Below are 26,523 nucleotides of genomic sequence, written 5' to 3'. Positions count from 1 at the left end.
GGTTGGAACCAGAAATTAGCGGACTGAGACGAGAGAATGCCGCGCTGAGACAGGGGCTAGCGGCCAGTGACTACTGACGGGCTGTCACGAGGAACCGGCGGGCTGGGAAGATGAACTGGCGGCCGGGACAAGAGACTAGCCAGTAGTAACTGACGGGCTAAGACACGATTGACCAGCTGTTTGGGATGAGCGACAGGCGGCACGACGAAGGACCAAGCCGAGGGACGTGCCAGGGGCCGGCGGGCTGGACCGACAAAGGACAGTCGAACGCCAGGGTGATGCAATAGATGGATGCACATGCCTTTGGGCGCAAACCTCATTCTGTCCCCACGAGATATGAGACGGTGTCGCACTCACTTGTAACGGCCCTTATCCCTTTCATTGGAATAGTGACGTGTTCACTCATTCTCATCTCGGTCAAACAGCCACTTGGGTGTTGCATGGATGCCGTTGTAAGGAAAATATACAAACAATGTTGTTTCAATAGGCATTAAATTGAATTAGTATAATGCATTGAAACACTTGTCATTCAGCATTATCCTTCAGCATTCCGGAAATTCAACATTAACCTTTTAATTCATTTTATTTTTATAGCAAACATGAGTTATGCAAGCATTCATATGGGCATGTAGGCATACGCAAATTCATACGCGTGAGAGTTGAATGTTTCTTTTACAAACCAAAATAGCTCATGATCTGACTAACAACACACATTAAACAAACAAAATTGACCGTAAAAGGTTTCCGTGTTCGCACAGGAATGCGATTAACCAGACTAAAGAAAGTGCCAACTTTACTAAACGTAGTGAATCCGAGCATGAACGTGGCGCATAAATACACAATGTACACAACTGACCCTCACAATATCCATCCGGCACAAATTCAGTTAATCCGTCCACTCACGCAGTGCACTGCATCCCCAGCTCACCGCAGTGCACACACTCGCAGTCCAGCCCGATCCCCGCCGCCGCCTACTGAGAGTCCATGAACTGCACCTCGGAGAGTAGCAGGATGGAGCGCGGCAGGGGCCGCGGCTGCGGCGACAGCAGCGTCAGCGTCTCGTTCTCCACGTCCACGGCGGTGACGCACACCACGCCGGCCATGTTGGTGGTGATGAGGTCCTCGTCGGCCGACTCGGCGTAGCTGACGGCCAGCAGGTGGTGCAGCAGCGCCGGGCCCGGCGCCACCGGCACCACCTTCGTGTCGTTGTCCTCGATCTTCATGCCCAGCGGCAGGGCCGACTCGGGGATCTTGGGCGCGCCGATCTTGAACACCTTGACGTCGGAGAATTTGACGTCGAACGAGTGAGGGTAGAGCTCACCGCACTGGCCGTAGAAGTAGCTGCGGATGCGCGCGTCTCGCGCCTCCATGCGCTGCATCTTGTTGCGCTCCGAGACGCCGCCGCTCTTGGGTAGGAACACCACCTCGACAAAGTTGGGCATGTCGCGCACCAGCTCGTTGTAGAGCCGCTCGTGGTCCAGCACGAGCACCACATCCACTTCGAACGCCACCGCCATGTGCGTCAGCGCCTTGTAGCCCTCGCCCTTGACCCAGCCGCACGTGTTAATGACGCAGCCGCTGGCGCCGCAGCGCCGGTTGGCGCGCATCCGCTCGCTGACTGTTTCAGCCAGTTTGCTGGCCAGTAGCCGGTAGCATGCCGTGTTGTCGCCCGGACTCTTGTGACCCATGTGAAAAACGATGGGCGCCGTCTGCGTGAAACCCTCCTCGACGGCTGCCACGCGCTCCACCATCATGGCGCCGATGGTGCCCGGCACGGAGATGGCGCCCTGGCCCACGTCCAGGTCGACCAGCAGCGGCCGCCGGCCGGCGCGCACCGCGTAGTTAACCAGCAGAGTGGCCAGCGTCGACTTGCCGACGTCCGTGGGGCCGGCCACCATGCAGACCGGTCCGCGGCCGCCCTCCTTCTCGGCCCGCCGGCGCATCTGCTCCAGCGCCGCGTGGGTATTCAGGTACATCACCATAGGAGTCTCCTTGGCCACGTAGGCAACATCTGTAGGACCTCGCAGGCGCACATGCGCCCCCTGCCACGTGAAAACGGCTACCTTAGCACCAGCGCGGAAAGTGTAGATCTTCTTGCGGACAAGTTCTGTGCCAAATATTTCTGCAAGACCTGCAGTGAGTTCCAGGGTGACCTGAGCCTTTTTGTTTTGCTCCAGGACTTCAAAGCGGAGCTCTGAATCTGATTCAAGAGGAAACTCCTGGACAACCTCTTGTGGATTTTTACCACTTTGATCACTCATGCTTGCCACTTACTGAAAAAAGAACAAGCGGGTGAAATGAAGCATTGCATATCGACAGTTCCCAGCAAGAACATCCTAAGTGTCAAATTTTTGAAATTGAGATTCTTATGCCATTCGACTCAGCGCATCAAGCTGAGTCAAATGCTATAAAAAAGGTGATCGGTTACCTACCAAGACTGGTAGGCCGTTCCGCATCACGCAGGCAGAGTCCACAGTTAAATGCTGTGACCCAAGGCTCACCATTGACGTGCTTGAGTCACAAGCGGCACAAACTAATGTTCGTCAATTGATAGTTTCAGTTTCTGAGGAGTGGAACACCAGTCTGCAATCTGTACCTAGTCAAGTGTAGGTACTTATTTAGGTAGGTACTCTTCTCATACTTTCAAAACAATTAACACATACTTTGACCTAGGCCAAGTAAATTTCAATTCATCATAATATAAAATAAATAGCTTATAGTAAAACCAGTATTTACTTGGGTACTTTACTGCCAATTCAATTCATCATAATATAAAATAAATAGCTTATAGTAAAACCAGTATTTACTTGGGTACTTTACTGCCAGTGTACCTCCCGCGCATAGTATATCTATTATCGTGCTTACTGCCAGGGTATATTGAGTGAACTTACTGCCGCTTTCACAAAAATAATTGCAATATTTTCTCCACGCCACTTCCCAGTTTATCACAGGCTAGGAACGAGCAATTCGTATAAAAATGTTCTAAATATGACAAAAGCGGTGACAACGAATTGACGACCAATCCGTAAAGGGTTCTGAATTTAAACGTCCAATGGAGACGGGCAAATTTGTCCTTGAATTTTTTGATTGGCCATTGGCGTGTAAATCGAAAATAACCCTAAAAATAGAACACATGTCAACCGGTTTTAAAGACGGCAAAAGCGACGCAAAGCATGCTTTTTCATAAGTGACGTAATCTGCTTTAGTTATGCATTTTTCGGTTCAAAAACCTTTAACTCGTAAGTTCCATATTTTTTTGGTAATGACATGATTAATTTAAGATATTTAAAAAATAAATTTTGGAATTTTACAAGAAGTATTTTAAATTAAGTGTCAATAATTTTGTAAAAAGTTTATAAGTCGGCAACAAATATATGCCAAACGTTGTTCAATACTTCCTACTCGCTTTATTGCCTTTATTGCTTGTTATTCTTTTTTGACAAAGTTTTGTGTGATTTTATCCGATTTTATGTTCCCGCCTCTCAAAAACGTCTTAATCTAGTTATAAAAGGCGTAATTAACATGCACATTAAATACTTTTCTTCATATTTATTGGATGATTGCAGGGTTTGATGTGTTTTAGTGCATCGATTACAGCATTATTGCAAGCCTGGCTCCGATCCAGATCAGCCGTTCCCGAGCTATCGGTCAGGGGGGCAAACCCCCACGCACTCCCCGTAACCCATTGATAATTTGCATTACTATTTAGGCTTGTGTACTTGAACGCTTTCCAGCGCCGCCTTGCAAGCCTCGCTGCGATCAGCCGCTCCCGAGCTATCGGTCAAGGGGCAATCCCCCCATGCACCTTCCCCAGTATCTGCTAATTTGCATGACTAATTAGGCTTGTCTACTCGAAAGCTTTCCAAACGCTGCCTTGCAAGTCTGGCTCTGATCAGGCGTACCCGGGAAACAAGTTATCTGTTGTACCCTCCTCCCCCCTGCCTCCCTTCAGAAAAACTGACTCCATTTTTGAAATCACCATTATGTAATTACCGGTTGGAAACACGGAGGTCTACTCTATATAGCGAATTGGTAGAAATATAGAATAGAATAGAATAGAATAGTGGTTACGGATTTTTAGGACGGTCAACAAAGGACCTGTAGGAAATCCGGTCATTTGCTTCTCCCTTACACCAACCATGTAGCTTTTAGCTCATCCTGGCACCACATGCTCAATCAGTTCGCAGGGTATACTTCCTGTTCACCCACAGCTTGTCGAGACGGTTCTTGAATGTGTTCAAGTTCGGTGCCGCGACGACGTCTGCAGGGAGACTGTTCCAGCTGTCCACTATGCGATGACAGAAAGAGGTCTGGCGAAGATGGGAGTTCACTCGTCTCTTCTTCAGTTTCAGATGGTGACCACGCGTTCGATCTGAGGTGTCGAGCTGCAGAAGGTCGGCTACTTTCACTCTCAGGCATCCTGTCAGAATCTGGTACGCCATTATCATATCTCCTCTCATCCTTCTATAGTACATGGAGGGGAGGTCCAAGGCTCGAAGTCGATCCTGGTACTGAAGGTGACGCAATGGACGAACCAGCTTAGTTGCTCTTCTTTGGACCCTCTCAATGGCATCCTGGTCCGATCTGAATGTAGGTCCCCACACCACATTTGCATACTCAAGGTGAGGACGCACCAGAGTCCGGTAGAGGAGAGGCAGAGAATGGCTGTTTAGGGCTTTGAAAGCCCTCTTCACCAGTCCAAGAGCTCTGTTCGCTCGACCCACGGCAGCCGCCACCTGTTCATGGAACTTCAGGTCTTCATCAATGACGAGTCCAAGGTCCTTCTCCATATGCACCTGAGCTAGAGTGGAACCGTTCATCAGGTAACTGAAGTGCTCGTTAGAGGACCCTAGGTGCATCAGCTTACACTTATCTTGGTTAAAGGGGAGCTGCCACCTGTCTGCCCAGCGTCCCAAGGCATCAATGTCCTGCTGCATGAGAGCCTTGTCCTGAAGGGTGGTCACTTCTCTAGACCTGACGAATCTAGCGAATTTTCCCAAACCAGTGGCAGCATGTGAGACGCCTGCTATAAGAATACCAACTATTAGTGCAAATTGTGTCACAATGTTTGCACAAAATCACTTGCAAAACATTTTGGTGCATGGGAACCCCCAAGGCGTCCAGCTTTGGTAATGATTTTTTAGCAATCCAAATTGCCAATGCCTGGTAGTCTTTTATGCCATAATGCTATCCACCATGGTACTAGCCAATACATGGTTGGAGCTTAAGATTTCAAATGAAATGATGTTCATGTAATTTCAAAGGTGGTTTGCTTTTCAATTTTCTGGAAGTACTATTGGCATTTTAATAATATTTTTCTACTTCAGCCTAGCCTGATTTCTACACATTTCACAATGATTATTGACTCATTTCAGATTTATTCCCATTCGTCTCTGCCGGATGTTAAGATAGTGGGTATTATGTCTCAGCCATTGGCATTTCCTTGCCATTGAAGTACTGAGGCACAAGCGCATTGCGTGGAAGCTGCTTACCAGTACAACTCCGCATCATTTGCCATGGATACAAACGGAAACGACAACGCCTCTGGCGGCGGCAGCAGCCTGGGCGGCGGCGTGGACCTGGCCAAGTCGCCCGGCCCCGGCGCGGGAGTCGAGCTGGGCAGACGCGGCCTGCCCAAACTGCGCGAGATCATCATCAGGAACCGGGAGGACTCGGAGGTGAGTGCGACCGCCGTTCATTGTGTGGGAGCTGGGAGCAGTTGTCGGGGGTTCACTGTATGGGATTAGCGATGCGTGTTTCATAGAGGCGTGGTCATCGATGGAGTTTCAAAGGAACACATGGGTCAGGCTGGCTAGTTTCTTGTCAGAAAGTATTCGGTTATATTTATCGTTTTCCTATTCGCCAAAATAGCGTATCGATATGGGATCGATGGGTTTCTTGGCATCCTCACTTGTGTGAGATTTGCTCTTCTTGCTATTTCGAGTAAATCTCACCCTCCTTCTAAAGGCCGCCCCATACTGGACCTCGCATGCGGGTTGCGAGTTTTTGGGTTTTCGGGTTTCTTCGAAATTAAATGATACAATCTAAGCTGAGTAACCCACACTACCATCTAACAAGCGAGTCTGCATGTTTTTAGCTTGCGAGCGACCTTGCATCGCATTCCAAAAGTTGATTTTGAGTCAACTTTCGATTTTCCTCGCTGCGAGGTCTGCGAGTTCTACGAGGTTTGCGGGTTTTTCTTTGGAGTCGAATTTTGGTTCGTTGCGCTGGTATTGCGACTATCTGTAAGTTTCTGAAGGTGCACCGCCTTCACTGCATTCATGAAGTTACCATAGGGGAACAGTCTAATCACTCTATGAATAAGTATTATGCCCACAAACTCAAAACCCGCAAACTCGCAACCCGCATGCGAGTTCCAGTGTGGGGCGGCCTTAAGGGTCTGCAAGAGAACCAGTGCGATTGGTTCGATTGCTAAAAGACCGATAACGATTAATTATTGTACGGCTGTGTTGTAATTTTTCCAAGTCGTGTGTGTTTGTTTTTGAAATCAGATGAGGCGACACAATGTCAGTCTGAGTGCTTTCTGTACCGAAGAAACAAAACCGGCTGCTGGTACTTGGTATATTCGTCGCCAGTCACCACGGATGGAGATTATATGCGTCCGCTCATCTCCTTCATTTTGTACTCGTTCAACATCATTTGCCTCTGAGTTGTCCCTTTGGTTCACCGCCCACTGCCGCTATTGACACCACACCGTCGTTGGGTTTGGCGGCCGGGCCGTCTCGGCACCACTGGGTCGTCAGCTGGGGACCGAGGCGCCGTTCATGACTGGAAAGCCATTCCGGTGGGTTTATGGTAATGCTGAGGCGGTAATCCCGCGAGCTGTCGGCCGTCAGCGGTCAGTTGATGTCCGGTACTGATAGTGATGCCCAGTGATGGCCTGAGAGCCCCGAGGGCCGAGCGGTTGATTATCGCTCAACTCCGGTATCCGTTTTCTGCTGTACGCTGATGTTCGGCTTTGTAGCCGGTAAGGCCTACCATTTGGTGGTACGTCACAACGGCTGAACGAATCAAACTGAACGAATTGTGATGGTAACTGGCCCAGTTGAATGTGGTGTGTCTGGCATATGACGAGCGTGCGAAACGCATCCCTCGCGTCAAAAGTTGGGGACTGCAATTGGGGCTGCAAGATTTCTGCTAGGGATTGGGGATGGTCACTAGGGGTAAATAAATAGATAACACCTGCCCGTCACTCTGGAAACAAACGTCGCTGCGTTCGGACGGTAGTCGATAGATCCTTCCACTTATCGAAGGTACGCTGATCGCTCTGTGAACCTATTTGGCCGGCGCGCCTCCTAATCTTCTCCATCTGGCATTCCTCAATAATGGCCTGTCGGGATGGCGTGCCTCCCAGACCCTCCACGTGAGTGGCGCTGGACCACCATCGGGCTGATGGGCCCGGAGGCTCCCCTGCCTCGCTGCGTCTGTTTTTATCCACGCACAACAATGAGCAACCAGCGTTGACAAAAACTGGTCCGCTCCGGTCGCCTAGCTTCCGGTAACCTGACTCTCCGCTCTCTGCCCGCCCCGCCCCCTGGTCCCTTCCTAGGCTCAGCCGTCCCGCCCCTTTGTCCCCGGCGGCCGCTCCCCGGCGCGGCAGGCTCCAATATCCATCCCACGGTCAGACGCGTTCAGTCCCCGCCGCCCCTCGACGGTCACCTGTGAGGCCGACTGCGCTGAGCGCCGGCAGTTGTACGGAGCGCGGTGCCGCTGCACTGAATCCCTCCACTCCCGAAACACGGCGGCCGGAGCGGGGCGGCCGCGCGCGCGGCGAGTCGAGTCCTACGAGGGCCAGACGTAACGGTGAGCGGGCCGATCCGTCAGCGGCGCGATCTCAAGTCGTGTGCGGGTCGACGTTAGAGCCGTGTGCGCCGTACCGAGGGAGAGGTGATCTCGCTGAGCGAGGGCCGTCGTCAGGGTGATCTTGGGAGCCGCCGCTCCGTCGGGTCCGGTGGGGACGCTGACGGACCGGTTCGAAGTTCGAACTGGCCGGCGACAGAAGGTGACGGGTGAGCGACCGGTACGCTACACATCACCGCCGGAGCAGCCGCTACCAGCCCGCGGCGGCCCCTCAACGAGCGCCGTGAAGTGTCCCGGAGCCCGACTGTCACAACAGCCCCGCAGAGGGGGAGCGGGGAAGACGTTCTCCTGGCGCGACTGCACAGCGATGGAAGATCGAGACTCAGGAGCCGCTTCAGCAGGACCCTGAACTGGAGTCTGATCAGCTGAAATCTGGAATCAGATCAACTGGATCCGGGCTGCCAACAAACGGTAACGGCGTGGAGGAAAACCGTGTGACCGTCGGCGTTCCAGCAGTGATGTCATAAAACCTGTCAACTTCCTGTTGACAGCTGTGCCGACGAAACTGTCACCGCTAGTGGCTGCGAAGATAGTCAGAAGCTGTAAGGGATTCTGTGACGGACGAAACGGATCTCGGCAGTAAGCAGCGCTGTTTTGTCCATCATCCGTCCGTTTGAGAGCAGGACCGGTGCCGGCGCGCTCAGTGACGCCGGCGTGACCGTCGTGCCGCCCCGCTCCGGGTCGTGTCCCGGGAGACGCGGAGGGCAGCCGAGGGCACGATCTCGTGACGCGCCGTACTGCGCCTCGCCGCCCCCTCCCGCCGCCCGCTCGGCCTCTCGGACGATGTGAGCTCGCTCCGACCGACCGCCCGAGCCCGGGATGGCGGCGCGCACCACTTGCGTCACCCGCTGCTGCGGCTGTTTCGCGCTGCGCGAGGCGGCGCTGGTGATCGGTCTGGCGCTGCAGCTGTTCCAGCTGCTCTACCTGCTGGCCGTGTGCGGCTGGGCGGCCGGCCTGGCGCCGCGGCCGGCGCACGTGGCGCCACTGCTGGCGCTGCTCTGCTCGCCGCGCGCCGTGGCCGTGCCCGTCTGCGGCCTGCTGATGGACGCCGCGCTCATGGTGGCCGTGCTGGCGCGGCTGCGCGTCCTGCTGGCCCTCTGGCTCAGCTGGTACGCCTGTGTGCTGGCCGCCGGACTGGCTGGGGCCGGGGTGCTGCTGGCTGACGCCGCCCGCTGGCCCGAGCCGGCCTACCTGGCGGCCGTGCTGGCCTATACGGCAGCACTGGCACTGCTCGCCTACTGGTGGCTCGTGGTGCTCTCGCTGCTCTGTAACTTTGAGCGGCTCGTCGTCGGAGACAGGACTAAGGTGGCGCCGGCGCCGGCCGACGCACCGGCTTCGCCCGAGTCGCCCGCGTGACCGGTCAGGTGGAGTGTCCGTAAGTGTGTGTGGGTGACAAATGTGTGCTGTGGATGATTCTAAGAACCAGGGATTGATCATGTTCATGATTGGCTCCTTCGATGATTCGTTGGTTTGACGTTTGAAGAGCCACCACAGAACCATGCACGGACGTCTAATGATGGCACGATGAGTGTGATGGTGAGGGCGCACGGCAGTGACTCGGCCACCTGAGACGGAGCTGACGCGCCACTGCCCGCGGCGGCAGTAATCAGTGCGTGACTCGTGTGGGGACCGGGCCGCCGCTTCAGTGACACATCAAGGTCACCAAAGGAGTGCGCACTATCGCAGGTGTAATGGATGGTCAGCGGACACCCGGCGACCAACGGCTGCTGCTGACTGTGGGTGGACACTGAACCAGAGCTAGTCTGCCCGCGTCCCCTTTTCTGCTGTCAGGACATGAACAATGAACATCTCCTGTGAATCATCAGGACAGTTAGTCCTGTGAACAATGGATTATTCTCTCATCTCGTGGGACCGTACCGTTTGTGCCAAAGATTGTGTTTCTTGACTGTTTCTTGTTCTCCATCGATGTTTCCACGTTGGCTGGCCGCCAGGTCTTTAGACTACCTGCCAGGTCTCAGTTGGTCTTTTCAGTGCATTAGTGGGCATTTGCTCTTTATTTCGCTGCTGTATCCATGTCGATGTGTTCAGTCAGTTGCTGCCTGTCTGTCCTCTCTGACCACCGTGCCCTCGCAGGCTCCATCCGGCGCCGTGCCGTCCGTTGCACGAGGGCGGCTCCTCTGAATACCTATCTCGCTGCACGCCCGGTACGCCCCGCTGGCGGCAGTCTGCAGCGCCCGGCGCGCTATTTACCTGCAGCCAGGTCTGATGACAGTCGTGTAATGCCAATATACGTGTTCCACTCCAGTGGCCGCGCTATTTTCAGCGTGCAATTATGGCGCGGCGGTGGGAGCGAGCCGACAGTGGGTCTGGGTCAGTGGGTGAACGGGCTGCTCGCCTGTGAGCTGAGACACGAGTGCGCCAGAGCTGCCGCCGAGCCCCCGCGCCCGGCGTCACAACACAGTACTGCTCACCGTGTTAACCCGCGAGTTGCTGGGGGGGGGGGGGGGGGCGTTAAACGCCCCCACTTTTTTCGCCGGGCCATAGCATAAAAACGGCGCGCCGCAGGCGCGCCAAATTTTGGGTACCTGGAGGGAATTGATTGAAGTTTATTGTGACAAAGTTTAAAAAAAATCGGTCGGAAAATTTTTGAGATATCGAGGTTTTAGTGACGTCATGATTTCTGAGTTTTCGACCAAAAACGGCATATGTTCAAAAAATCATATAAAATCACAGATTAGACATATAGACATGCCGTAAACGCCATTAGACTGCCAATACCATGAAGAATCAAATGGCTATCTTCGATTATTGATTATCGTTCCGCATTTTCCAAAATCTTGAACTGAATCTTGGCAATTTCTCGTGACTACTTCACGACCATGATACATGAATTTCTTAAATTGAACTTTTTTAGCAAAACACGTACACATATGATAAAATGAATGTCACCATCGTGTTCTACGCCCCAAATTACCCATAAAACATGTGTCACAGGCTGTGAATATCAGTTTTTATTTTCGGGGATATATGCCTCCCCGGTTGACCTGACCTTGACCCTGACCTATGCTTGACTGACCCCTGCATGGAGCTGACACTCTTGTAGGCCCTATATGATGGATTGTGCACCGTTTTGACAGAGTTTATGACGAGAGGCGCCCATTGCGAAGTCCTGAAGTCCATGCTACTGAAAGCCCGATTTCAGGTGTTTGACCTGACCTTGACCTGACCTGTGACCTCAAAATTCAACTTTAAAGTACTCATCTGAAGCGTCTTGTCGCGTTCTTTCGTTTGCCGCCTCGTGCGTTTCGCTGCGCCTATTGGTTCTCGAGTTATCGGCTGGGGGCGTTTAACGCCCCCCCCCCCCAGCAAACGGTGGGTGGCGAAATACCCCAGCAACTGCCGGGTTATGGTAATGGCACCGAGCGGGCCGGCCGACCGGCGCACGCCACCAATGAATAATCTCGGACCGCTTCCAGGGCGGCGGTCACTGACCTGACCCGGTGATGGACGGGATCGTAAGGAGACGAGACGGGACGGACAGGAGTGTGAGGGACGGGACAGATTGGATCGGAAGGCGGCGGCGATAAGGCGGCGACGATGGACGGGATTTTAAGGTTGCGTGATGGACGTAATTTAGGGATACCAGACTCGTGAAGCAGTGGAAAGCGGGAGCGACGGGGGTTAGCGGGTTTTAGCGGCGCTGGATAGGGCGACAGGCTGGGAAGAGTGTGGAGTGGACGAGTTTTGTACGAGTGAACGGATTTGAAAAGCTACGGAGTCGAAATATTTGTAGCGGATGGATGGAGTCAGAAGGTGTCAATGTCTAGGGGAGACAGAAGTGACAGAACACCTCGCTCCGCGCGGTACATTACCTCTTTGCGAAACGTTGGCTACATTCCAATGAAAAAGCGTTCAAAACACCGATCCCTGGTTCTCTTGAAGACCGGGCCTTGTCAACCCACCACCTTCTGCCATCGGTCGGCTCCATGTCTAGTGTTTACCCTATCTCCGTCCGTCCCCACTCCCGGCCGCGGCCAGCGTCCCGGCATGAAACCGGTTCGCCACTGTGCGCCGGAGTTCGCTGGCGGCCGGGCTGGCATTCTCTGGATGCCGGCTGTGGCTCGCTCGCCGGTGACCTCTGACCTCGGACGCCGGCTCTGGCGTGACCTCTGACCCGGCGGCGGTCGACCTGTGCATGTGATCCAGCTCTCAGCGGTTGTAACAATGTAGACCGACTCTCACGGCGTGAGGGTGGAAAGTGGGAACACGCCATTTGACGCTAGCGAATGACTTATGAGTGGTTTCACGGATGATTTTACGGGTCTTGAAAGATGGCGTAGGGATTAGCTATTTTGTTTTTCTTTATAGCTTTGCTACAGTTTGTTAACACCTAACAAAACTAGGGACAACCGAGAGCATCTTAGTCACAGGGGTACAGCTGAGCTAGTTGGATATTTTGGAGTAAAGCGGAATACGACTACTGAGGTAATCGTAGGGTCCGATCAAAGAATTCAGGATTAGTGAGCCAGGATACAGTCAGGGGTATGGATAGACGATCCGACTAAAGTGAACAAAACCGTAGTGCTATGGGGAGACCGTGAACTATGGGTATTAGTTTCAAAGGCAAGTTGGTGGGATATCGCGATATGGAAGTGTAAAGACAGGAGCGGTTGGGACGATGCGGACGGTGTAATCAGAGATTGTCTGAAATATGCCATTATAACAGGCACTTACTTCTGTCCCGTGTTGCAGCTATAACGCGGAAGTGAGGCTATGAAACGAGCCGAACTTTGTCTTCTGCTTGATGAGAACAATTTATTCTGGATCGTACCGGCTAATGGAACTGTAGAACCACATTTACCGACATCCGGTGCATTTCACGCGTCATGAAACCTCTAATTGACGGGAAACCACAATCTGCGTAAAACTCGGTCACTTTCACCGGCCCAGTAAATCATACGATTAACTGGTTGGCCATTTAATGTGCTGGGGAAATGGACTTCACCTCATGGGTAGATGATTGTGGATGATTATGGTTGTCAACACTGACTCCATCGGGAGTGATTGTCAGTTGTCTCAGAAAGTAGATTGAACCGAGGCTCCTAAATTGTTTTCTATGCGAGCTGGGACGATTTGAAGGATGACTTGTTGCTGCCACACGGCTGAGCTGGCCCGGTACGCTAACCGCCCTGCCGTCTTCCTACCTTCCAGTGCGGTCCGTCCGACGACATACCGGAGCTGGACTTTGTGTACGCCGACGCCGACAGCCTGGAGCGGGAGGTCAGCGAGCTCTACAGCTTCACCGAGCTGCCAGAGTTCGCCCTCAACCAGCAGGTAAGCCTTGCTGAGCTATAGGTGAGCCGTGCTGAGCTCTACAGCTTCACTGAGCTGCCTGAATTCGCCCTCGACCAGCAGGTGAGCCATGTGTACGGCTCTACCAAGGGTGAGGAACATGTACAGTGGATCTAGTAAGGATCTCCAGACGCAACTAGATGGCGTTGAGCCTCAGTCGAGTCCATGTGAGATTCAAGGAGAGGTCACTTCCGAGCTGGGCCCGGTGGGGAGGGGGGGGGGGGGGCGGGTGACCTGTCAAACAGCCCCGGCGCGGTAGGGCACTGCCGCAGGCAAATGGCGCACTCCAGCGTTGTTCCATATCGCGGTGGTGGACCGGGCCGGCCGGGCGGCCGGTTAGCTTGGCAGTTTGAGTTCGCTGCTTGAAAGGAAAGGATAATGAGGCATGGGTTTACTGTGGCCGGCTCATCTACTGTCAACTATGATGAACCCAAAGTAATGCAAATGTGATGTTGGTAATGCAGCTGGCAATGGAATGCCAGCGAATGCTCCGGGCGCTCAGTAGCTATAAAGATTAAGATTATTTAGGTCTCCTGAAATTTTCATTGAATATAATTCAAGCAATAGGAAGATCGTATCGTTCGCCAGTTTTCGACTGGCTGGCGTTTCTTGCGTAGAGCGCCCTTTGGCAAATAATTATCACGCAGGTGATTTTTTTTTTCTGGTAAGATGGGCCTTTAAGGTCAAATCAAGTCGCTAAGAGAAGATGAGGAAAAGTGGATGAACGCCACATTTTTGTGCATGAAGTCTGGAGTTAAAAAAGCTAAAAGTTATTATACGTGTAAGCTAAAAACAGTAAGATCCTTTAATAAAAAATATTTGACCCGAAATTAGCCTCTGTTTTGTCTGACCATCATTGCGTGTAAGACACCGGTCCAACCGGGTGTAACCCGGCCCAACCTGGTTCGGCTCCCCCTTTTTTAATATGAATTTGGCCCGAACCTTTTGGAAGAAAGGAATCACGAGGACAAAGTCCAGCAGCGCCGGAACACCTTCAATTAAGGGGGTCCTCCCCACTGCCGACTTTTGGTCCCATTCTTTCAATGCAACGCCCATAGGGCTAATGTTAAAATTCCAAAATCAAAGGGGGCACAGTGCCCCGGTGCCCTCCCCGTTCCGCCGCCTATGACAAAGTCCCCGCTAAGCTGATCTTGTTGCGTTGACCCTGTCAGTGCCGACTGCTCTCTACCCTCCGATCAAGCAATTCCTGGTCTATGGCAGAATTTAGAGTCCAAATTTTAACGTGCGCACATAGCCGCGCACGGCCGGTCCCCTCACTGACTTCGCCTGGCAGCGGCCTGCCACCAGCCACAACCATACCTGTTAATAGCCGCTCAAAAACATCAAGCACACGTCGCGTTTCGAACCCGGACTTTCGCAACCGGGACGTGCGCTCTCACCACATGGCACATGGAGTCCCACGCTCTACCGACCGAGCTACCGGGACGGACATTTACCTTGGGGTTTCGCCTCGTGACATTGACAGACGTCAGATACTTTTGGCCGAACTTTAGCCGAAACACTGAGCAGTGAGCAAGCTGCGCACTGCGCAGGGCGATAGGTGCTCGTAGCGTTGAGGTTGGGTAACCTGTGAGCTGAATGCGATGTCGTGAGTTCGAGCCCCACTCCCGGGTCTGGTTTTATCTAGACACGGACCGAAACCTTTCCCTCTACTGCAACACAGATAAGCACGATATCTTTCCCCAATATCTTTCCCCAATATCTTCTCCAAAAGTCAAAATTAATGCATATAAATGTTTAGCTAAGTTTCACTTTTTAATTAAGAAAATATTTTTGGTCATTTGTCTGGAGCCATTTCAACTCTTTTTCTAATTCTCTTCGACCCGATCATTGATAAAACCCACCAAAACTGAACGTGCCAAATGAAAAAATATCTAACTCAAATAACAGTTTAGAAAAGCCTCATCATGCATCATGAAAAGCATCATGCAACTATCGACTGGATAGTTGCATGCTATGAATACGTCCTAGATTTCAATTATCACTGTTCAACATTTTGGCTGGAACTGACGCTGCCTCTGGCTTGCCCGTTTGTTTGAGATAATGATTCCCTACAGTCGCATTCGACTTGCCGGTTCCACATGAACAGGATACCACCATGCCGGAGTGAACGCACCCGCAACCACCATCCCCTCCCGCCTCAGCCTCGGCTCATTGGCGGGCGGCCCACTCCCGGCGCTACGCACGCCTCATGCGCCGTGATACCGCGTCACTCCCCCTCCCTCCTTCCCCCCACAATGACCGGTGACCTCACTTCCCTCGGGATTTGGACTCGCCCTACCCCGACCGTAGCGCCACGTGGTGGCTCTGGAGATCTTAAATAGACCCACTGTACGTCTCAACCAGCAGGGGAGCGTGAGTACTGCTCAACCAGCACGTAAGCACTGTTTGTGCTGAACAAACTGCTCGAGACGCTAAGCCGCTTCTGTGGCAACGTTCAGTGTGTGTACCATTGAATCAGTGTACCACGGATAATTTATGTAAACTCCACTCGGCAACATATTTGTCTGTGTACCTACTGTGTAGTACGTTCTCTGAAATGACTTCAATAGTCTATGGATAAACCTCATTCGATTTGTACTGTTCCTGCCCGTTATTCTCTCGCTGACGCTGTTCGCTGTCCTGCCTCCTTCCTCAGCACTACAGTGACGCGGTGTCGGAGCTGGGCCTGGACGTACGGTGGCCGGACATGTCGGAGGCGCAGCGCACCGCCGTCCTACTCAGCCTGGTCGACAAGGTGGAGCTGGCGCGGCGTGACGACAGACTCAGAGGTGAGCAGGGCACGAGCCTGTGGGAGATGTGACCGTTTCAGGGGCAGATACGACCGATAAAACACAATCTTCTTGGAGATACTGCTGCCACTGGGGCGAGTGCGACACTATTTTACCGATTGTTTTATATTTTTTTTTTATTTTTTTTTTTATATTCTATTTTACTAAGCGTGCCGGTTCACCAAATGCACTTGTGAATATGTTTGATACTTATGGTATACATGTTACTAATTCTAGACAAAGCACCTACCGCCCAGCCGACAGTTTACTTGATGTGATTGCCACCAACCGAACTGACCTTGTTCAGCGAGCCGGTGTTACCCGTTGCCACTACGGAGGGCCTCATGACTTCACTCGAGTGTTGTTGTCCCGTGAGAGTCGTACACTTGTGCACCGTGCCGGACATGTATACCGCCGCGCCATCAATTAGGTAGACGTAACGGCATTTAGTCAGCAACTTGAAGATACTGACTGGTCGCGGGTGCTTACTGCTGACAGTGCTGAGAGTAAGTGGATGCATTTCCAGCGTACATTCCTGTCACAGCTGGATACTGTCGCACCCCTAAACCGCGTTCGTGATAGACGGGACACTGCGCAGCCTGTTTCGCCTGACACGCAGCGGCTATTGCAGCGCCGCCGAGCGGCGCTGGCTGGGAACGATCGGGCTGCATACAAGGAGGCCAACCGGCTGTGTCGCGCCTCCATTCGCCGCGACTGTCGTGAGCGTTACGAGAGGGAGATCAGGAAAGGCGATCGCGGTGGACTTTGGCGAGTGCTGCGACCTGTCATAGGACGTAGGCAGCGGCATTGCGAGATTCCTCGGATTACACCTGATGCGCTGAACGAATATTATGTCACCGTAGGACTTAGTACTGCTGCCAGTGTGCCGGCCGCCACTGCCAACGTGCCCACTCGCCTGCCGCGTGTGTCTACCTGTTCTTTCGACGTGTGTCCCATTGATATTGACACGCTGTACGCTACACTCGTGGCGATGAAACCGTCAAACTCGACAGGAGTTGACGGTATCAGTGTGTCGATGTTGCAAAGGTTTTTCCCTGGTGTAGGACACGTGCTGCTTGATGTTGTAAACGCGAGCCTTTCCACCGGGGCGGTGCCGCGTGCGTGGAAACATGCGTTGGTCACGCCTATCCCCAAAGGTGAAGGTGCTGTCAAACCATCTGAGACGCGACCGATATCAATCTTGCCTGCTGTTATGAAAATAGTTGAACGTATTGTGCAGGTCCAACTTATTGCTTACCTGGAAGAAAATTGTTTCCTTTCTGACCCGCAACACGGATATCGCAGGTTCCATTCAACGGAAACGGCACTTCATGCAGTGACTGACCTGACACTTCGCGCTATGGACAGTGGGCAGATATGTATTTTGGTGTTACTTGATTTGTCAAAATGCTTTGATGTTATTTCTCATGACAAACTTTTGGAAAAGCTGCACCTTTACGGTATCACCACCACATGGTTCCGAGACTATTTGGCCGATCACTCGCAGCAGGTGCAGGTACGGTGTGCTAATGGAAATGTGATGCTCTCTAACACCAAAAACAATGTTATCGGTGTGTACCAAGGAGGCGCGTTGAGCTGTATTTTGTATATGCTTTTCGCCAATGACCTAAGCTTACATGTGCCAGACAATGTCAGCGTCGTACAATACGCAGACGACACGCAGCTGCTTATCACAGGCAAGAAGCGTGACTTACACCAGCTCATCGTCCGTATGGAAGAGACGCTAGTTACTGTATTTCAATGGTTTTGTCACAACGGCATGAAAGTGAACGCGAGCAAGACCCAGATGCTGGTGCTTGGGACTCCGTCGATGTTGCGTGATCTGCCTCCTGTTACACTTGAGTTCTGTGGAAATGCTATTCCCGATTCTAGGGTAGTTAACCCTATTAGTGGCAGGCTCCTGGCTACCCCCTATTAGTGGCAGGGGGGGGGGCTGTTTACGACCCCCCCTTGATATCTCGAGATCTAACGGGCCGATTTTCAAAATTCAAAAGGCATTCGATTGCGCTCAACGTGATCTACATTTCTAAAAAATAAAAATTAAAAAATGTCAATAGGGGGGGTAGAGGGGGGTAAAAACGGGCAAATTGCAGATACATTTTAGACTGTTTATCACGGCCAGGTTTCTGAACCAATCTTAACGCAACTTTTGCCGATCGATAGAGAATGAACCAGGAATTCACATGGATCCTAAAAATATGCATTTTCAAAAATCATAGGCGGATACAGATCATTGAGATTGGGGGTACACAAAAAGTATAGTAAATAAGGTTTTTGTTGGTACTGTTTCTAAAAAGGGTGGTAATGGTCTTGTTTTGTTACAATTTTCTTATGAGAGAACGACTACAATTGTATTGGTCATGCATAGGCGGTGTCAGGGCACCTATGTTGGGAGGTAAAACATAACCTCCCTTTTTGGACGCCTGGATCCGCCTATTATAGCAAAAACGTGTCAAAAGAGGATGCACAATAACTGTATATGTTATCACATGATACCTTTCATTCACTGTTCGTAAAACTGGTGCAGCATCGTGATCTTCGCCCAAATGACTCGCTTCACGAATAGGACCCCCAAATTCCCAGTGCTCTGGAGCCGCCCCTGGTAAAGGTATGAACTTGAAATTTTCAGGGAATGTGCCCAATTTAGTTTTAGCAAAAGTCAGAAAATTTCAGCATCGTAGCTTGAGCGGTTTCGGAGATATTCCCGAAAAACCTGAGGGGTGGATAAAAACAACCCCCCCCCCCCCTGCCACTAATAGGGTTAAGAACCTCGGCGTGATAGTTGATCGGCATCTCAACTTTGAAGCCCACATTGACGCCATGTCCCGTAAATGCGCTGGGATCCTGATTGCCCTGAACCATGCACGCCACGTTATACCCAGTTCTGTCGTGAAGGGCATTGTACAGGCACTCGTGTTATCCATTGTGCGGTACTGCATGTCTGTATATGGATCATGTACTGAGACCCAACTCCACCGTGTGCAGAAAATCATCAACTTCTGTGCACGTGTTGTGACAGGAAGGCGGCGATGTGACCACATTTCTGACGCAATATCGCAGCTTCGCTGGCTCACGGCTAAGCAGCTTGTGGCCTACCATACAATGTGCGCTGTCGATCGGACAATAAGGTCAGGCCAGCCGGACGCCATACTCCAGACTTTTGGACCGCGAGCGCGTCAGCGGCACAATCATGACACCAGACGGGCTGATCTTTATACCCTACCAACAATCCGAGTTGAGGCAGGCAGGCGGCGACTCTGTTATCGCGGAATGTCACTCATTAATAACTCGCGCATTGAGCCCGGCATTCCATCTTTTCGGGCTGAAGCGAAGCGATTTGCTATGTCGTTGTGAGCTTCAGTGTTTTGGTGTCGCGCTCGCGCGCGCCCGCGTGCATGCGTATGTGTAAGAATGAGAGTGGCCGTAGTGTCTTGTGTTCCAGCTTCCCTTTCTGCTCTACATAAGACGTGAATGAGTGAAAAGCCACGTTTATTGTGGACCTTATTCGAATACATCTGAATCTGAATCTGAATCTGAATTGTAACTACCCCAGAGATGAGTATGAACGACCTATGAGTGGATACTCTTACTTCATAGCTATGGCCGCTTTCCTCGGGGTGAGTGCGACTCTTTCAGGGGCAAGTGCGACTGTCTCAGTAATGTATGTGACCAGAGCAGTGCAGTGATAACTTGAATGGTCTGGTGGTGACGCTCACCAAAAGTAATGCCCGTGCAAAATGTTCCAAATGAATCAAACTTGTTTCCTTATTGCAGTACAATACAGTGTTAGTGGGCCCTTGAAAAGATATCTCGCTGTCCTATATCGCTCAAAGCCAGAGTCCCAGTGAAGTCAGAGACGGTGTCGGTTGTGTTTTAGCCAGCCGGGCGATCCTGTACATCAGCCAGGGCTGCTGGGGCGACCTGCACACGCCTGAAGAGGTACAGAGCTGGGCGCGACGCAACGCGCTCCTACTGTACAAGTGCGGCGTGCTACCCGTGCTCATCGACATACTCAACCTAGAGATCGAGTGAGTTGGACCTGCGGTAAAGACAAGGTCGGCTGGGATCGCGGTTATGGTATCCTTTATTTGATAGACGAGCGTTTTCGTTTTTTAGGATTTCTTTGCTCTCACTGAGTCACTTAGTTGCGTCTGTCACATATTCATGGCCTTTCATGCAGACGCTTAAAATTGCACTGTTTCCGTGGATGCTACGAAATCAGTCATGCGAACATGGAAGTTTCTAAAAACGTGAATTTTAGTATCTTCTTTCAGGGATGCTAAATTAGGATTAGATTGATTACTAGCGCATTACCGTTTCCAGTCCAGAGTAGTCGGTCCTACATTTTGAAAGAACCTGTTGAGTCGTATTTTATCAGTGTGTCCCAGTGATACCTGATTCCCACGAGTCGCCCCTCCATCCCCCTCCCTCGCATCAGGAGCGGCACGGCGCCCGTGACGGCCGTCCGTAAGCTGGCCGTCTCACCCCCCCCCCCCCCCTGCTCTCAGGAGCGGCACGGCGCCCGTGACGGCCGTCCGTAAGCTGGCCGTCTCGGTGGCCGACTCCAGTGACCTGCGCGTGCTGCTCAGCGTGCTGTACCTGATGGTGGAGCAGATGCGGCACGTGCGCGACTCGGACCCGCCGGAGGAGGTCCGGCTGCGGGACGCCTTCACACAGGAGCTGGGTGGGTGGCGACGGAGAGGCTGGTGACGCCTAGTGACCAGCCATGCCGCGGAGCTGCCGGATGTCCGCGTACAGATTCAGATGTTGTATGGCTTATAGTGCAATGACTGGGTAAAATTCCGCACACACTTGTGTGACCCTACCGAACACTGTTGTGGGAACTGTTGGATGTGGTGGCTCGGATTTTATTTTAAGAGTAGGTATAACATTTATTTGTTTGTTTGTCCAGTGAGAACCTTTCATACCTCGTCTATCGCATTTCGTAATATAGATACGCGAAATGCGCTGATTTACCTATTACCGACTGTATCTTTGCCATTTGCAGTATGGAAAGTTAATTGCTTTGCCGATTGCATCTTGTTTCCACATCCAGACCAGAGTAATCATGACGCCCTGTGCTGTGTGTCCGTCAGGTCAGCCGCAGGACACGGGCGAGCTGCTGGCCGTCAGTCTGCTGGGCATGGTGTCACGCTTCTGCAGCGGTGCCGCGCCCCACTTCCCCATGAAGAAGGTGCTGCTGCTCACCTGGAAGGTAAAGGAACACCGTCTGGTATCCGTCCTGTTGGGATGACACTGCATCAGTCCAGGTGGCATAGGTTGCCCGCCTGAGGAATATATCGCTACCTGTAGCTTGTTGCTGGGTCCACCAGCTTTGGCGCGTCCGAACTCCGTCACTGCGAATAAGATCCTCTTGCTGTCTTTTACGAGCTGGGAGACTGTCGCGTCGCCTGAGCTGTATTCTATTTCGCCACCTCACGAACAGCCGGCGTTTGTTCTGTCAGTACACCCTAGCATCCATTTTGAAAGACTCAAAAAAGCCAGATGCGTGTGAGATGCCGTGCCAGCCGCTGGGTTTACTCGCCATTTGTCGTGCCAACCCTGTTCACTCGTCTGTGCATCTCGTGTCCTGATCTGACCCGCCTTGTCCCCCTCGCTGCCGCAGGTGCTGCTGCTGACACTGGGCGGCTCGGACCAGCTGCGCCGGCTGCGGACGGCCGCACGCGCCGCCGCCGGCCTCCCAGACGTTCCCGAGGACACTGTCGAGCGGACGCGCACCATGAGGGCGTCCAGCCCGCCGCCGGCTCCCGTCGAACAGCTGGTGGACGCCGTGTTCGGCCCGCAGCGGCCCCGCTTCACACGGGTGGGTGGATATACAGTGGCGGCCGCTGACACACCGTGTTCGGCTCGCAGCGGCCTCGCTTCACACGGTTGGGTGTCTCCCCAAGCGTAGGTGGTCATTCGTCATGCAAGGAGTAGGGATATCGGCACGAGATAGTGGTGCGATTTTTTCAGGCATCTCCAGACACTATGTAGATGGCACGATACAGAGCTGACCACACCAGTTCACTGTTCCATCTCGGTACATCAACAACTTTATAACCGGCTGAACGATAGGTGGTATATTTGGATAGATTAAAGAAAGGGTGTTTATTTTTGTGATCAGAAATGTTATGCTTCAAGAATTGTCGTGTGATAATTTTAACACGATTTCACAGTACATAAATCGACTTTGTCTAGATTGTTCGCATGATGCATTGATAGTTAGTCTAAGTATCCACCTTCAGTTTTTTATATTGTTTGCCCGGTTGCGAGTGCTGGTGCTTCGTTAAGCTGACGGCACGTTTCCGCTGTCCACAGTCGAAGGTGGTTAACGGTGATGCCATGGACGCGATGAACGACTCGACCGACGTCGCCGAGGAGGGCGGCAAGTCGACGGAGACGGGATCCGGCCAGCCGGGCCAGCCGGACCGCAGCCCGCCGCGCTGTGACTCACCGCGGCCCGAGACGCCCGTCCATCACGGGAGAGGTGGGTGAGAGGAACGTTCGTGATCACGTCCCACGGCGGAGAGACGTCCGTTCCTCACGACATGGGTGATTGGAAGGCTTCAGAGGCTTCAGAGGTGCGTGGGATTGATGCCCGTCCTCCACGGCAGAGATGGTTTTGAGAGCCAGAAGTCGGAGGAGGTAGGTGTCCCATGACTCCTATAGCAGACTAGGGTTTGCCAGGGGCAAGATGGGTGGGAGGGACATCTGTCTAGGAGGGGGGGGGGGGGGGGGCGGGGGGGGGGCACCTTCACCTGTGGTAGAGGGTGAGTTGGACGTCATCTCATGTTTTCTTGTACTGCGATACGTGCTGTACTGTACAAAATCTGCTCCCTCTGTCCGCCAGCTCTGCCCTGGAAGCCGAAGGTACACCGACGCGACATCGAGGAGTACCTGACCGTCAGCCGGAAAAAGTTTGTCGGCTTCCGGCTGGAGGACGACCTGGAGTCGATGGCCGGCCTGCCGCAGCCCATCCTCGAGGGACGCTACATCCTCGACAAGGTACACGATAGGGCTGTACACGGACGGACTGGTTGGGTTCGACCGGGACGTCGATCCGTAATTGTGCTCTGTAATTGTAGTTGGGTCGGACACGTCTGACAGTGTGTCGGACACGTCTGACAGTGTGTCTGACGGGCTCAGGCTGGGAGGAGCCGCGACTGGCCCGCAGGCTGCATCGCAGAAATGTTGCAGGGATATTCTGGTGTGGCCTGCAGTGGCAATTGCACATGAGGGCCCAGCAGCTGCTTCGTCAGCTGATGTATCACGCAGTTCATAGGCTCGTATGGTCATTGTCATTCATGGCAGATGGAAGAATATGTTGTGTTCAGATGCTCTGTAATACCCTCACCATATCGCTCTCCCCTACCGCACCTGTACCCATCTTTATCTGAGGCGCGGTGTTCAGTGCTCTGTTTCTCTCCCCCGCAGCACCTTTACCGGTCGCTGGCCGATGCGCAGTGTTCAGACGCCCTGTTCCTCTCCCCCACAGCACCTGTACCGATCGCTGGCCAACGCGCAGTGTTCCCAGTGTCCAGACGCCCTGTTACTCTCTCCCACAGCACCTGTACCGATCGCTGGCCGAGGTGCAGGTGGAGCGGGAGGAGGAGATCAGTGCCAGTCCGTTCAGCCGACCCGAACAGGAGGTCCCGCAGACGCCCGCCGAACTGCTCTTCGCCGTGAGTGAATCGGACGAGAAACTGGGGTGATGATATCAAAAGGTGATACAGACGTTACATGGGAAGAAAGACGCTTTAAGCCACCTTAAGCGTGCTATTTTTGTTTGCCAGTCGTTATAGGACAAAATGAGCAAGGCAGTCTACGTGCTCGAAATTCGACCCTCCCGGGCTGAATAAAAAATGGAGGGTGACCCGCTGTTGCACTGCCGCTGCTGCTCAAGTGTTTCATTTGCTGTCGTCCAGTTCAATGTTACCTAGAAACAATGGCTTAGCTTGCCTTCGTGTCCCGCCGTCGTACCTGCCTGCTGTGATCCTATCACGTCCATTGCCACGCCGCTACCGCAGGGGATGCTACCGAATCTGCCGCAGTACATGATCGCGCTGCTGAAGGTCCTGCTGGCCGCCGCGCCCACCTCCAAGACCAAGTCGGACTCGATCAACATCCTGGCCGATACGCTGCCGGAGGAGATGCCGTAAGTGGGGCCGGGTGGACAGTGGCCGTGCTGGGCCTTGGGGCGGCTGGAGCGATCGGTGGGACGTTGGTGCGTTCTTAATGTTGAGTACAGTCGAGCTGATGGGCTACATCAGACGGTTTCTGGTCGGCTAAGTTTGGAAAAATGCCACGCGTTGAACGTTTTTTTTATGATGGGACCGAGATTAATTTGGTGCGATGCACTTCTAGAATTTTGTAACTTGTAAGGACAAACAGGTATTTATTTGCCAACATCGTCTAGGGCCTTGTTTCCAGACCAATCTCACACATGACGCTCTCTATAGAACCTTTGCATTGGATGCGTAATTGTGCCTAAACTCATTCACTGTTCAGGCAACCAAGTTGTTTTGTTTCTAGCTAGACGCTGTTAATACGGTGCGATGCATTTCTGGACTTTGGGATACACTAAGTGCTGCATCGTGGGATACGCTAAGTGCTGCATCGATCTAACACGTAAGCACAACCTGACATTATCTTACCCCCCCCCCCCCCCCCGCCCCCTTCCCCGGTGGCAGGGTGTCTGTGCTGCACTCGATGAAGCTGGGGATCGACGTGAACCGTCAGAAGGAGGTGATCGCCAAGGCGGTGTCGGCCGTGCTGCTGCTGCTGCTGAAGCACCTGAAGCTGAACCACGTCTACCAGTTTGAGTTCGTGAGTCAGCACCTGGTGTTCGCTAACTGCATACCGCTGGTGCTGAAATTCTTCAACCAGGACACCGTCCAGTACGTCACCGCCAAAAACAGGTGCGCGGATTTGGGGCGACGGGGTGTGGATGTGTGCTGGGTGAACTAACCCTGTAGTGTTGATGCTTCTTCAGGGCCCTTTGTTTAGCTGTTTTTCATTAACACTTGTGACTCCGCGCTCGGTTACTTGCTTATAGCATCAGCATCCGCACTGCCAAAATGTATAATATTTATTTGCATTGCAGCGAGCTTAGCGCTCAGGTATTTTTGTGCGTCGTACACGAGCTTAAGTCAAATTCAAATATTAAATCAACACGCAACGAGACGATAGTGAGAGTTGTAAGTTGTAACTGACTTGCTGTGCTACCGAAACTACTTGCAGTCATTTCCGTCCATTCTTTGTGCACACTAAAGTGTGTTGACAGCTTGAATCTTTGTTCTTTGCTCAGTATCTCGGCTCTGGACTTTCCGCGCTGCGTGCTGGGGCCGCAGGTGGACCTCACCTCTGAGACGCTGCAGCTGGGCGACGAGCAGCCCTACTGCTGGAGAAACGTCTTCACCTCCATCAACCTGCTGCGCATCCTCAACAAACTCTGCAAGTGGAAACACTCGCGCATCATGGTGAGAGTGAGGGCCGGGGAGGCAGGGAGGGGATCCACCCTACCAGTGGAGTGGGCGGGCTGGTAGGATGGAGGGATGTGAGGATTATGTGCCGTGCACTGTATGTCATTAGTGTTAGTTAGTTATGGAAGCGGACGGTGCAGGCTGACGGCGTTGCTGCTTGAGCTATTCATTTAACCATGGAACTGATAGAAGCACGATTAAGTACTCAATTATATCATATGAGGTATGTATGGCATCGATTTGGTCTAGGTATGATGACGTTACTGTGTCCCTATCCCAGGATCGTTGTTTTATGATAGCCGTTCTGCTGTAGGCCTTGAGTGAAGGACTGAGCGTGTTGCCGCGTTTCTCTACAGATGCTGGTGGTGTTCAAGTCGGCCCCCATCCTGAAGCGTTCGCTGAGAGTGAAGCACGCCATGATGCAGGTCAGTCAGCAGTCCACGCATCAGTCGTACTCTGACCGACGGGGCCGCACTCTGGTGTTATTGTAGTGTTGTAGTTGATAATCATTGTCCGCCGATTTAAAAGCATCTATTATATATCACATGCTTCTGTTTGATGCAGCACGGATAGTTTTGATAGTTTTTTTTTTGCCGTGGACGAGCTACATATCGACAGCTGGTCCGCTGATCGTCACAACTGCGCTTGTCCACTTTCAGAGTACCATCTGATTATCCCCCGCTGTGCCGTGCTATGGTCTACCGTCCCTATCTTTCCCTGACCCGCCCACCGCCCGGTCGCCAGGTGTACACTCTGAAGCTGCTCAAGATGCAGACCAAGTACCTGGGCCGGCAGTGGCGCAAGTCCAACATGCGCACAGTGAGCGCCATCTACTCGAAGGTGCGCCACAGGCTGGTGGACGACTGGGCCTTCGGAAACGGTGAGTGGACGTGGGACTGGTGAGGTAGATACTGGTTACAGCTGGGGGACTAGGGAACGATTGAGGGAACGGTGAATTGGCAGAAGCCGTAATCGCCACGCCATTATGTGGAAGGCTTTTGATGTCAATACATACGTCATACATACATACA

The 26,523-nt window shown here is 52.6% G+C and overlaps 2 protein-coding genes across 15 annotated transcripts in view; one reads left to right on the top strand and one right to left on the bottom strand.

Annotated features, from left to right (window-relative positions):
• Window positions 1-570: 570 nt before the first annotated feature.
• LOC122365413 (protein CLP1 homolog) lies at window positions 571-3,167 on the bottom strand. Of its 4 annotated transcripts, none has more exons than XM_043336636.1 (2): window positions 2,808-3,167; window positions 571-2,273 (listed from the first exon to the last, which is right to left on the bottom strand). In XM_043336636.1, the coding sequence occupies exon 2, from the start codon at window positions 2,259-2,261 to the stop codon at window positions 972-974; it is 1,290 nt and encodes a 429-aa protein (XP_043192571.1). In that variant the 5' UTR covers window positions 2,262-2,273; window positions 2,808-3,167; the 3' UTR covers window positions 571-971. The 4 variants fall into 4 exon arrangements, with proteins under 4 accessions (XP_043192571.1, XP_043192575.1, XP_043192564.1 ...); XM_043336640.1 differs by having other exon boundaries at window positions 2,866-3,166; XM_043336629.1 differs by having other exon boundaries at window positions 2,892-3,144.
• Window positions 3,168-3,183: 16 nt separating this feature from the next.
• Window positions 3,184-26,523, top strand: part of LOC122365354 (striatin-interacting protein 1 homolog) — a 29,437-nt gene continuing 6,097 nt past the window's right edge. For 2 of the 11 annotated variants that reach the window (XM_043336548.1, XM_043336519.1), the window contains exons 1-16: window positions 3,394-3,444; window positions 5,376-5,678; window positions 13,054-13,176; window positions 15,854-15,986; window positions 19,885-20,035; window positions 20,516-20,691; window positions 21,104-21,222; window positions 21,634-21,831; window positions 22,329-22,497; window positions 22,861-23,015; window positions 23,576-23,692; window positions 24,038-24,165; window positions 24,701-24,928; window positions 25,318-25,489; window positions 25,849-25,917; window positions 26,237-26,372. In XM_043336548.1, coding sequence (XP_043192483.1) covers window positions 5,517-5,678; window positions 13,054-13,176; window positions 15,854-15,986; window positions 19,885-20,035; window positions 20,516-20,691; window positions 21,104-21,222; window positions 21,634-21,831; window positions 22,329-22,497; window positions 22,861-23,015; window positions 23,576-23,692; window positions 24,038-24,165; window positions 24,701-24,928; window positions 25,318-25,489; window positions 25,849-25,917; window positions 26,237-26,372 — 2,236 coding nt within the window. In that variant the 5' untranslated portion in view covers window positions 3,394-3,444; window positions 5,376-5,516. Of the gene's footprint in view, window positions 3,240-3,383; window positions 3,514-4,055; window positions 4,434-5,375; window positions 5,679-13,053; window positions 13,177-15,853; window positions 15,987-19,884; window positions 20,036-20,515; window positions 20,692-21,103; window positions 21,223-21,633; window positions 21,832-22,328; window positions 22,498-22,860; window positions 23,016-23,575; window positions 23,693-24,037; window positions 24,166-24,700; window positions 24,929-25,317; window positions 25,490-25,848; window positions 25,918-26,236; window positions 26,373-26,523 lie in introns of those variants that run through there. The other 9 variants (XM_043336582.1, XM_043336535.1, XM_043336555.1 and 6 more) reach the window with 9 other exon arrangements.

Source organism: Amphibalanus amphitrite, unplaced genomic scaffold, assembly GCF_019059575.1.
Source record: "Amphibalanus amphitrite isolate SeventyFive unplaced genomic scaffold, NRLGWU_Aamphi_draft 000028F_arrow, whole genome shotgun sequence".
NCBI lineage: Eukaryota > Metazoa > Arthropoda > Thecostraca > Balanomorpha > Balanidae > Amphibalanus > Amphibalanus amphitrite.
The sequence above is the reverse complement of the archived record's forward strand: the minus strand, read 5'-3'. Positions and strand labels throughout refer to the sequence as shown.